Consider the following 13,604-nt stretch of genomic DNA (forward strand, 5'->3'; position numbering starts at 1 on the left):
GACCCATCTGGGCATGTAAAACTTTCCAAGTAGACAAGGCCCACTTCTTGACCAGCTCCAATTTACTTGCCCGGTCCTTTGATGTAATTCGATTCATCTTTGTAAGAGAACGGACACGAGCTACTACCCCTTATGAAAAGGGATGTGATTTCCATTAATCTTCCGTAATTACATTCACAGCCCTAATCAGTGCTTATATAGAGCACTTAGAGATAAACATGGAAAGATGAAGAAAAACATAGAATCAAATCACAGAGATGATAAACATGGAATCAAATCACACTAAACTAGATTCGAATCCTAACCTATCCTACTTACCTCATCTAGCACACTTGCCTAATCTACCAAGATGATCCAACAATCCAACGCTGAGATCTCTCACACACCAGGTCCTTCATCAGCCCACAATTATCAGAAGCACTGGCCGAGGTCACGGTTTTATACATTACCAAGCGACACATAATGCACTCAAAAAAACTAAAATAAAATTCGAGTCAAAATATACCTGAAAAACAAAACTAAAATCATGCCAAGATGACTCTCCCTTTGGTTGTCAGAATTTTTTTTTATTCTTGGGACTTTTGTGGAATTTCTGCAGGAAACCCACGTTTGGTTGGTGGGCCCAAAATAATCCCAGGAACCAAAATAACCACGCACGAAACCCCAGGAAGGAAAAAAAAAAATACTCCCAGGAACCAAAATAATCCTAGAAACCAAAAATAAGCTTGCAGAAGATTTTTTTTCTTCCCAACAGTTCAAGCATTTTTTTTTTCCAACCATAGTCCGGTCAACCAAACATGGGATTTTTATTTTACCGGGATACTTCCAGGGAGTTTTTTTTCCCACAATCTCCCAGGAAGGAACAAAAATCCCAAGAACCAAAAAAATTCCGGCAACCAAATGGAAACCCCTACAAAATTTGCAATAGTGGGATCGACCCAGATGCCCATCCAAAAACAAGCAAATGTGAGAGTGATTATTCCAATATCACACACTCAAAAGTCAAAACTAATTGGTTTGATACCTCTACTTATAAAACTAAGACTTACAAACCCACTTCAATAATATTACAAATTAACAAACAAACACCTTACCTCCCACCTATTATTCAAAGCAGATCCGCAACATTCGAAGGAAGCTCCTCAACCACCACATTATAGAACTTCTGAATGTCAAACAACATCCTCTCATCATCACGCGTTACAAAATTGATAGCAACACCCTTCCTCCCAAACCTTCCACTACGCCCAATACGATGGAGATAGTTCTCGGGCTGCGTTGGGAGATCGTAGTTTATGACCAGCGAAACCTGCTGGACATCAATACCACGAGCAAGGAGATCGGTTGTGATGAGCACACGTGATGACCCAGACCGGAACTCACGCATGATTATGTCCCTTGTATTCTGATCCATATCTCCATGGGTAGCTGAGACTGTGTGATCCCGACTCCGCATCTTGTCGGTCAGCCAGTCAACCTTGCGTCTGGTATTTATGAAGATGACACTCTGAGTGATAGCCAATGTCTCATAGAGGTCACAGAGGGTCTCAAGCTTCCACTCTTCCTTCTCGACATTGACGTAGAACTGCTTAATTCCCTCAAGTGTGAGCTCATCTCGCTTCACCAAAATCCTCACGGGTTTGTTCATGAACTTCCTCGTGATCTCAAGGGCCTCAGGAGGCATTGTGGCAGAGAAAACTCCCACCTGAACTTTCCCAGGGAGAAGCTGAAAAATATCATAGATCTGAAACCCAAAAACAGGAGAAAGAAAAACAAAAGATTGTAAGATATCCTTACTGAGATTCATATAAATGAAGCAATTAATGAGAGACAATGAGAATCTGTTTATTAACTGTTTTTTTTTTTCAATAATATGTTTCTTAAGTGCTTATTGAGGATAAGTTCCAAAAGTCGACATATTGACATGAATTGATGCATAAAAATCAGAACCGAAAATGTAGAAAAGCCTAGGTCTATAATTATACAGGAAGACAAGAGTGGGTTCACATTGCCCAAAGACATCATAAAGGATATCCACAGAAAATACTAAAAGAAAGACAGCGGAGTACCAAAGCTACTCACATAATAGGAGACTGCAACATAAATGTGTGTGTGTGTGTGTGTGTGGTGGGGGGTGATCGTGTGTGAAAAATGTGAGCGCCTTAGAAGCCTTTGGTTTTGTTGGTTGTAACCTATATTCCAGTACGAGGCTGATGGTTCAAAGTCAGCAGAGAGGAAGAAAGCTAAAGAAAGTATCGAACTCCGAATTGTGACAAGAAATGGACTAAATGAGGCACAGACTAACAGCATAACATCAAACGCGAATAGTAATACAGAGGTTTGTTGATGCACAAAATGCAGGTATTGTTTTGTTTCTTTAGCACCATGGCCTACAGCAATTAAATGCAAGATGTTGTAGAAAAAGGAGTCTGACAATGAAGAATATGCAGCAATGAGAAATGAAGCACTGCACACCACACTACAAACCTTATGAGACAAGATAGATAGCAAACTCAAACAATATAGACAACAAATAGAAACTTTGTAGGAAATCTAATTGATTTGAAGTTTGTATCTTCACATAATAACTTAAAAGTGACAAAAATCATTAGGCACTTAACAATATCAACTTTACTGGCTTTTCTCCTGGAAACAACCAAGAAATCCGAGAAGCTTATTATGAGGACCATGTGCCACGTTTAAGATTCAGTTTCAACAAAAATACTGGACACTTATGCTCTTTCAAACATATAAATTACATTTCCAAAGAACAATCACTATTTCCTATGTTTGGGTGTCAATAGACTCAATACAGTGATACACCTACACTCCGTAATTTTTTTTTCAATAGCTCTTTGCTTTCTCTAGTAATTAATAATTACACACGCAATGTTTACCAACTGGACAATCCTTTGTTACTCAAATTACAAAGAATTTCCATCCCTGTTGGAAAACAATCACATTCTAAAAATACACTGAAATTTAAAGTCAAATCAATATTGCATGGAAACTTTTCAAACTCGTTGAAATAGAAAAAACAATTAAAACTTATAGATCTTAGTATGTACAACTGTACAAGGTTCCAGGACTCATATCTAATTCAGCAACATTAAACAAATAAAATGACAGATATGTAATGCCAAAACAGCAGGGTTCTATTAATGTTAATGTTATCCCAGATATTAATGTTATCTGATGGTTATCGGGTTCTCATAAGTTTCCGTGGAGGTTTGCGGGACTTTTTTAACGAGATCCTAGATATTATCGGAGATTCTCATGTTGTGTTCAATCATGTTAGGAGGTCGGCAAATGAAGAGGCGGATTCTCAAGCTAGGAGGGGCGTTGATTTGGAGACTTTGGAGAAATTTGATTTTCTTCCCCCTTGAGGGTGTTTTTTCTTGAGTTGTATTGTTTATTTCTTATCTGTATTCTCTGACCATCTCGGTCTTTTTTTAATCAATTTTACCATTCAAAAAAAAATGCCAAAACAGCAGGTCCATCAATAGTATCAGGAAACATCAATGCACATGGTCATTAAAGTAGACTAGTAGGCTTTTCATGAATTTAATAAATGATTTTAAAAACTTCATCAGAAAGGATTCAATATGCACTTCAAATACAATGTGCCCATGGTAACACGAACTATGAGGGCTATGTAGACAAATAGTTTGTTTATAGATTGTTACTGATTTTCACAAACTCCTTCAGAAAGACTTCAACAAGCCCTTCGGATACAATATGTCCAGACACTACATGGTAACTCAAGTTAGGAGGGCTATGTAGACTCGAGATATTGAAATTTGCAAACAAATAACAAAAGGATGCATTCACGACATTCATAATAGGTGGGTGACCAAATAATGAAATAAACATGAAGTGATATTGGCAATGGCAAGAAAATCGTAGCGAGTCCATTAATCAAGAACATTTATATGAGACAAACATACTGTTAATAAAATCGACATCTGGTGCAATAAAATTTCAGTTGTGTAGAAATTCACAAGGAATATATCAGAGAAAACACCGATTTGCCTCAACCAAATGACAGGAATGTAACACTTGAACAGGAGTACAAGCACAAAACCCTGGCAACATAATGACAAATAAACATGAACATAGAACCAAAGGTAAAAAGAATCAACCTGGTCCTTGAAGCCTCTTGAAAGCATTTCATCTGCCTCATCCAAAACAAACATCTTGATATAATCAGGACGAAGGGACTGCCTACGTAACATGTCAAAGACACGACCAGGAGTACCAACAACAACATGAACCCCACTAGAAAGGATGCGCTGATCCTCACGAACACTAGTTCCCCCAACACACGCATGAACTTTGACGCCCAAATAGTCACCAAGGGCTCGCATGACCTTTTCAATCTGTTGTGCAAGTTCCCTAGTAGGAGCAAGGACCAAAGCTTGGCATTCCACTAAGCCATAATCCAGCTGCTGAAGAATTCCAGAACAGAAAGTAGCTGTTTTGCCTGTACCAGACTGTGCCTGCTGAATTACATCAACCCCCTTGCAGAAGGGAACAATTCCTCTCTGCTGAATTGCAGAGGGCTTCTCAAATCCTTCAAAAACATAAATAAAATGCCAAATATCAGTCACGGGATCATATCCTAGCATATAAAAATGACAAGTGATCAGAACATATGTGAAAAATAACATCCAAACAGCAAAATATATAGAGAGATTTACCATATGCATAGATGCCTCTCAAAAGGTTTTCTTGTAAACCCATTGAATCAAAACTATCATAGACCTCATTAGATTCTGTAAAGAAATCATTTCCTTCAGCTGCAAGCCTGTTTTCACAAGATACCATACCTCAGAAAATCATAACAAGCTAACACAAACTGTTTAATACTTTAAAAAAAGGAAGATGAAAAGGTGCGTAAAAAAATAAGCAGATAAATGAACATCTTACAATTCATTCATTTTTTCATCATACTGACGTGCATCAAACTGTGAACCTTCTGGAGTTAAGTCTGCCATATCTATGAACAAGAAACGAAAATGTATTACCAACGACAAGCAGCCAAAAAACTCTTACTAAACTCCATAGCCTATAAACATTGTAGCAATATAGACCAGAAAGTTTCTATAGAGTACTAGTGAAGCAAGTTAAGAGTGAGGCTCCATTCAATTTTTATAAATTAACATTAGTCATGAATGCAGAGGCATCAACTCGGGTTTGAATCAAGAGAATGCATTTTCTTTAACTATGCATGTATTCTACAAACACCTAATCTCCATTAGAAAATAAACTCACAATGCCTCCAAACCAACAACCCAAATACTGCTATCATTCAATGGCGGTCACATATCTAGTTAAAAACCAAGTCAATTGAGTGAGTTTCTAACTCGTTCAGTACAGTAGACCTAAACTGTAAACCTTGAAACAAATAGATTAAGGGCCTGTTTGGTTGCTTGGGGGTGGCTCGAATAGTAGTAGAATAAGAAGTCAAAGGGGAGGACACAAGCATTTGATTTGTCTAGAAGAATGGTGGAATAGTGGTAAGTAGTGTTTGATTGCACGGCAGTTCTCTCGAAGAGTAGTGAAAAAAGTAGGGTGTCATTACCAAAAAAAAAAGAGAGTGAAGAGAGAGCAAAGGAAGAGAGAGAGAGAGAGAAAGATAGAAAAGAGAAACCTTTTCCCCCATTCATCTACCAAAAACTTAACTTTTTGGTAGAAGTTGGTTGGAAGATGAGGAGAGGGGACTTTAGTGCCACATGAGCGTCAAGTGTGCAAAAAAGCAATAATTATGTCTACAACATGTTTGGGAGTCAAATGGAACTTCAATGTAATATTGGCAACCAAACATGGAATCGGCATTCATTGGCAATTGAAATTCCAATGAGTGGCGAGCGTTTAGGCAACCAAACATACCCTAAGCGAAAGAAAAGAAGACAGAGTCAAACAAGCATTCATGCTCCACCTAAACAAATATGTCCGTCATTCTTCCACAAATTCTTTTACTTATAAGTCCCTGATTTTCAAATCATATCCCAGTTCGTCCCCAATAATTACAAAATGTCCATAAAGTTGAAATTTTGAAAAAATTCCTAAATACTACAACAAACTTCTGTCAATGAAATGCCCTTTAAGGAATCTAAGATCATGATTTTATTCTCATAATTTTATATTCCTAGTGCTTTTCATATTAGAAACGACTAAATTTTCGTAGGAACATAAAGAATAAGTTCTGGCCAGATACATAGTGCTTAACTACAAAATGGCATAAAAAACTAGGGACTGATATAGGTGCAGCCATGTTTTGATAATGGGACAAACTCTCCTTGTTTTATATGTCTTAACCAGCTGTCAAAGGTCATTACAATTCCCAAAAAGCTCTCAACAGCTGGTTAAAACATATAAAACAAGGTGAGTTCATATTATCATTATCACAAACCTATATCAGTAGCCAAAAAATTGGTGTCTATTATATGTAAACACAAGTAGAATTTACTAGAAGTTTTTGTCAACAAGTTTACTTCTAAACCATGATTCTCAATGACTAACTGGGATATAATTTATAAAGTATAGATTTATACATATATTTCCCTTAGTTTTATGCATAGAGGAATTTTATTTTTTTTATTAGAAAGTGCTCCATGCAATAGCAAATTGCCATAAAGTATGAGAAATCCATGGCAAAACAGGAGATGAAACAAAGAAAAATCGATCCAGTCAGGAAAAAAAAATCACTAAAAACTTCTGAATGCCTAACCGAATTGAGTACTAAATAATTTGAACATGCAGCAATGAGAAAGCAATGAAAACTATAAAAGATCAAAATAAAGAAGAATGCTACCATATAGAAAAATAAACAAACATCTAATATGCTACTGAACCAAATCAGGAAAATCAGACTCCAAATCATAGAGAATAAACACGAAAAAACTAAGTCTTTGAAGATGACATTGAAGGTTATGAATTCTGAGAACTGAATCAAGCCTCTTCCAGATGAAAAATTTGACACAAATATCAACTAACCTAACCCTAAAAACAAACTATAAAGCAGAAACTGATAAGAAGAATAAAAATTCTAGATTGTGAAAGAAACACGCGATTGAAAAGGCATATGATTATGAATAATAAGATAACTGATCTGTAGGGATAAAACACTACAATCAGAGTCTAAATAGGGAGAACAGAAAAAAAAAACACTATCAGAAATCGATACGAAATAAATAAGGATGCAATAATCACCTGTGCTTTCGTGAGAAAGAGGATTCCGCTGTAGAGATTTTGGTTAGGGTTAGGGTTAGGGTTCGAACTCCTCGGATCTGAGCCGGGGAGTTTTCTGAGGAAGAGGGTAGCAAAAGAAACGCCAACTATAAAATTAGTATATTTGATATCAACACTACCTTGTATTTATATTGGCACTACTGAGTCTGACTTTGTTAATTTGAGTTGAAATTCGAAATACTGGTTTTACCAAATTTCGGCCGAAATTACTGAAATTTTGGTAATTTTAGCTGAAATTTGGTTAATGATTAAATAATAATTCTTTATTATTACCAGATTTCGGCCGGAATTCCGGTTTCGGCCAAGGCCAAAATGGATGCCGAAATCGAAATTTAAAACCATGATGGCATTAGAAGAGCGTCATTTCAATACAATGAGACGCATAGTAGGTTCCATATTAATTGATCTGAGTCGTCCATTTGATAGGCCCCTGTCTGGATCAAAGTAACACTCACTATTGCACAATGAACAATTGAGCATGCCTGTTACACTAGTGAGGCATACCTCGAAAGAGAAATAAAGTCCATAGTCCCTTGTTTTGATAATGTCACCACTCCCTTTATTTAACCTTCTCTCAGGGGCTGTTTGGATACGCAGATTTTAGAATCCAGGATTTCTTCAAAATTTTAGATGAGAGACAAGAGAGAAGCGGACTAGCCGCCGTCGTTTTCTTATTTCTTGCCCTTCTTCCGTCAGCGAGAGAGCAGCAGATCATCCCATGTTTCCAAGTATTAGAAATCGCTGGATGCACGAGAGATTTCAAAAACCTGGATTTCTTACTTAAAATCCAAGAAATGTTGTCAGGACAGTACACAATAGCTTGATCATGAACCCTCTTGTACACTGTTTTCAAGCTAAAACCTAGATTCTAAAATTCGTATCCAAACGGCCCCTTAATGGTTGCTGCAATCTTGAAGAAGCTGCCAAGGAAAATTGGCTTCCCATGCGTGATTGTAAGAGAGAATATGCTGCTGTTAGTAAAGGGGCTGTTTGGATGCATGGAAAATATTGAAACGTTTGGTAAACTTATTTTTTGTGAAAACAATTCTCCAAAACCAAATTTTATCCTTAGCCCAAGAGATAGTTAAGGCGTTTCTTCGTGAATATGAACTGTGAACTTTTGACCAAGCCTTGAAGATTCGTGCATTTCTTTCCTTCCATAAAACCCAAATAGTGGCAAGTAAAGCCAAATTCCATAAGATCTTCCCCTTACTTCACCACTGAGCAAAGGGACCAACATACGAAAAGATCTAGAAGCCAAAGCAAGAAGACCCAGAGAAGAGTCCAACTCTCCTGAACACCGCCCACACCAACCTCGCAAGCCTGCAAATGAGAAACATGTGGTCCATCATCTCTTCCTCCTCCACACACGATGCACAATGATTCATGATGAGCATCTTGTGGTTTCACTTGTGATCCACCGTTTGAATTTTATCAAGGACAACTTACCAAAAGCACATAACCTAGGAGGCGCAGGAATGCACCACACTCTGGGTAGATGTGAGGTCAATGGGCGGTACAAGTTAATCGCAGTATGACTTGACAATGAACTCGTTAGAAGAGCACCAGGTCCTAACACTTTTGTCTTTACCTTTACCTGATCTCTTGATGTAAATCACCATACGCGATAACTCTCCTCCATTGTTTTTTATTCCACCACCATTTAGCCAACATAGGATTATTTTGGATTCTAATATGGGAAATGAAAAACGTAAGAGGGGGTGAATTTATCCTCAAGCAGTGAACCATTCTCACAGAAACAGTTACAGGAGGGGATTCTATCTGTCAGAGCTTCTAATATTCTTAATTTCGAGCCCGGTTGCGTACTTAGGACGACAAACGATCTCCTAAAATGGTATCATCATTCAATAAAAACTTTCTTAAGATCTTGTCAATTCCGTTCATGATGATGCGAGGAATCCTATAGAGTGAAAAACAGTAAGTCTGAACATTGGAGAGGTAGGCCAAGAGAAGGGTAATCCTATCAGGAACAAAGATACTTCCCTTTGCAAGATTCAAGACAAGACTCAATCCTTTCAACCATTGGGTTCCCGATCAAGTGGGGTAAGGTTCTCATCCTTTTGGGGAAGACCAAGGTATTTAATTGGTGGAGAAGACAAACTAAATCTAAGTACATCAACAATTGACTCAGTCAAAGAAGCATTAAGATTAAGAGGAAAGTGTTCATGCGCTTCAGTGCAAGGAGCTCCCTGCGCTTTAGTGGCTTATAAAGCCTCCCATTCGTCACTTTTTGTGGACCCGCAAAGGTGGACCCGCTATACGAACCAATGGGAGCCTTTTTAAGCCACTTAAGTGCAGGAAAGCTCCCCGCGCAGCTGCTCGGGAACGCTTTTCTCTAAGGCTCTGTTCACTTGTTTTCTAGCTGCAGGAAAAGAATCTAACGTGGAAAACTGGAAAAGAAATGAAAAGAAACTATGAGAAAATTTCTTTCGTGAGAAAATTCCGTTGTTCACTTAGCCGAGAAAGGAAAAGAAAGTATGCAGGCAAAGTGGTTTTCTCAATAAAGTGATTTTCTCACCCTTTTGGTGAGAAAATTTAGAGGGAAAGTGCAAGAAAGTTGATTTTCCACGTCATTATTTATATTTTCCACCTGTGTAATTATCCTTTTCCGAGAGAACAAGTGAACGGCAGAAAATGTCAAATCATGTCCAATCATAGGAAAATTTGGCTTACTTTCTTCTCCTTTCCTTTCTCAAGAAGGCAAGTGAACAGAGCCTTAAGATTAATGCCACATACAGAAAATTTTGATTCTTTTCCTTTCTTTTCTTTTTTGAATGGTACATATATTGATTCTTCAGCTAGTAGTTTTCACAATCGGGGATATAATGATGTTTATCCTAGCAGCTTATGTAGAAAAACAAGAAATGCCTTCTCGCATATTGATCAAACACGATGTGCAGCAAAAACGTCAAAAAAGGATGCAAGAACACAATCACACAAGAAACAAAGTGATTTACGTGGTTCGGCAATGCCTACGTCCACGGGAGAAGATTTTCTCTATTTCCATCTAGGTTTACAAACTCTCTTCTTCTTAATCAAGAAACACAAAGAAAAACCGTAACCTAACATGTCGCTTACACGAAGAAATTTACCAAAATACCCTTTAGCGGAAATTCGAAAATTAAATTTTCCTTCTAGAGCGCTACCCCGGAAACCCCGGCCTAGGCATGCTGCCCCCGGCACTCCTAGGGAGCTAACCTCGTAGCTCGACCTACGTGTGCGTTGCGCATATAATGCCAGAATACAAGGCATCTGCACAACAGCTTAAATGAAGGATGATTTTGTAAAGAAAATGTTATCATCAACATGGTAAAGATGGGATATACAAGGGGCCCAGACAAGCAGGCAAACCCAACAAGAATCCAATGTACGGTACTTCAGTAAGAATATAACCAATATTTTTAGTGGCCAACGTAAACAAAAAGGACAGAGGATCTTTCTTATGTTTCTCCCTTGTTGATCAAATATCATGATTTAAATCTAAACATAACCTTCAAAGATTAAGGAGCATGTCACAAATACTCGGTACAGCAAAAGTCCCATATGAAATTATAAATCATGTATCATGATAGAGGGCCTCAACTTTTAGTAATCGAAGCAGAATAAATAGAGTATCACCCGAGAGAGAGAGAGAGAGAGAGAGAGAGAGAGAGATCTTCATCTTATCATGGGACATGTGAGATTAACATTTTGTCATTACCTTGTGGGACAGGGGACATGATACCACGAGAAGCAATACTCATGACATCCTATGTTAGGTTTCTGGAGAATGTTTTATTCTCCAAAATCAATACAACTTTATGTAAAAACTAAAAACACAAGTAGTTATGAAAGCTTCAAGTGATGCACCATGGTGACAAACCAAATATAAAGGTGTTCGTATAGAGCAATTCTACGACATGTTCTGCGAAAGCAAAAGCTAAGAAAAACAAGGCTCCATAAGTCAATACAAATTCTCCACAAATAAGATAATCAGCATCTACACACCATCACTCACATGGAAATATCGAACGCCCTCTTTATAGGAGAGAGCTTCCTCAGCATATTTCAACCAGAATTCTGCTGGCTTAAGCATGAGACACACGTTTACTCCTATAAATAGCTCATACAACCCCCCCGAAACACACGTGCACGCACGCGCACGCACACACAAAGAGGGGGGGTCCTCATTTGAGATTAAAATGGTAAAACCCTCCTGCATACAAGGAAACCCAAAGCAAAATTTTGTGGTAGTTTCATTTCACCTACCGGGTCCAAATGATAGGTGGGTATGAGTGCCATAAATGAAGCTCAACTCAATGCTAGACGGCATCTTCAACCTCCCCTAGTTAAGCTCAAATGATCCAGGTGACTCGAGCAATGGTTAATAGGGCTAACAATTCAAATCTTCAATCACATAACACTCCATATCCCTGGAAACTTCCTTGAACTCGAGACGTCTAAACTATCAACATGGTACTCCTCAGCAGGGATGTCAGTGGCTGGGTTAAGAACAGCTGGTTTTTTAATCCAAATGTTCACTGAATCCTAACGTTCATTGGGTTAAGCTCACCTTCCAAAAATAAATTATTACTATAGTTTTATGTATAGAAAAATTCCCAATATGCTGTTGAAAAGAATTACTAAATATATTTTATTTTTTACTTTTGATAAGTCGTGATAATTGTCAACTATTTCGTTTTAATAGTTATGTTAGATTTTAAAAAAATAAAAAATAAAAAAACTGTTAGATAATTGTCCATTATTTCCTTTTTAATAGTTATGTTAGATTTGTCTAACAATTATTTCTTTGCACGGTGAAAATAGGAATGCGTTAAAGAAAGCGGCCATCGCATTGGTCTTATCCTATTACATTTTTGGTTTCTACATTTCCTATTTGTCGTTTACAATGCAACTAGAACACAAGAACTTCTCTCAGAACAACAAGCCCTATAAATAAGCATGTCACGCACGTAGCAACATGAAAAGAAAAGCAGAGAACCTCGGGACCATAACACAAGCCAGTAAATCGTGTCAAACCACACAAGGGAGACAAATACAACTAACGAGGGAGCACACTACCTCTTGAAGAGATTGTTGTTTTTCCATGAAATATAAGATATAAACATCAGCCCAGCTGTACCCCAATTTGAGAGGTGCACTTGTTCAACTTGAAATTTTCCTCAATGCTAGAGCATTTAGTCAGGCTCTTCTAAAATTATAAGTGTACCTACAGGCTCTAAAGTCTCTCTTAGGAAATCCTTTTTCGGGGGGAGACATAATTCAACTTGAATTTTATGAGGGCTTCTGATTAGGGTACATCTGGCTTGAAATTTCTTCCTCTAAAGAATATTGAGCCTAAAGCCAGTGTAAGAGATTGAATCTTCACGAGAATGGGAATCTGGAAGCAAAATATTAAATAAAAATGTTAAGGGCCAAGAAAGAAAACATCGCTGACCTTACAAGAAAGCATATATAATCCTACAAAGGCAATCACTGCCTCTTAAAACCCAATTGAAAGGCAATAGGTGTTGCCCATAAAACAAACACACTCAGTAACACCTATTCTGTCAGCCCACTAGCACATTAGTAGTTCCTGTGTTCAAGTCAAGAACTAGTGTTAAAGGAAGCAAATAGAGGACAAACTTCAAGCAGCTGACGGGCAGGCTAAGTACATGACACCCTCAAAATTCTCACGGTGACCAGGCAAGAGAAGCACCCATTCAAACACTTAAGATCAGTTATTTCTCCTATCATGCAAACAAACCTTCAGTTCTAACACAAACACTTCGTTTAGAGATTCTAACCAATCACAAAGTAAGCACTAAACTGCCTACAGCCTCCTTTACTGTGATAGAACCATATAACTTTTTATAATATAATGTATAGATAGATAAATGTCCACACTCCACAGCACGTGTGCAAAATTGAACCAACTGAACTGATCAACCATCACCTGACTTGGACATCCACTTTTGCAATGGATTTGGTGCAAGGTGGAAATGTCTTCACTCTTCATACATATGATAAGCATGAGAACCAGCATCACTAGTTTCAATGGTTGTCTGTACTTCGTATTCCCGAAATAGCTGTTTCACCATCAAGAAGTAGACTGACACACGTAAGTCGTAACCACGACCTCTATATGATGCGGGTGACAAGCAAACAGTAGCTATTAACCTAGAACCAGCGGAATGATGTACCTGTGTGGGTCAAATCATTGTATATCAACTCTCTAAACTTCATGGAAAGTAACAAGTACATCGAGCTGGAGGATTTATCCTAACGGATAAAACCATAGTATATGTATATCCTCCCCTAAACCCAATAACTACACTGGCAGCATTAAA

General features: G+C 37.8%; 1 protein-coding gene across 1 annotated transcript; it reads right to left on the reverse strand.

Moving 5' to 3' along the window:
* Positions 1-949: 949 nt before the first annotated feature.
* On the reverse strand, positions 950-7,365 carry LOC143846114 (eukaryotic initiation factor 4A-8-like). Its single transcript, XM_077354533.1, has 5 exons — positions 7,216-7,365; positions 4,930-4,999; positions 4,701-4,807; positions 4,143-4,573; positions 950-1,744 (listed from the first exon to the last, which is right to left on the reverse strand). The coding sequence occupies exons 2-5, from the start codon at positions 4,995-4,997 to the stop codon at positions 1,109-1,111; spliced, it is 1,242 nt and encodes a 413-aa protein (XP_077210648.1). The 5' UTR covers positions 4,998-4,999; positions 7,216-7,365; the 3' UTR covers positions 950-1,108.
* Between the last annotated feature and the right edge of the window lie 6,239 nt (positions 7,366-13,604).

The sequence above is a fragment of the Tasmannia lanceolata genome, unplaced genomic scaffold (genome assembly GCF_043159265.1).
Source record: "Tasmannia lanceolata isolate RefF3 unplaced genomic scaffold, GAP_Taslan_0.1 ptg000015l, whole genome shotgun sequence".
NCBI classification, from domain to species: Eukaryota; Viridiplantae; Streptophyta; class Magnoliopsida; order Canellales; family Winteraceae; genus Tasmannia; species Tasmannia lanceolata.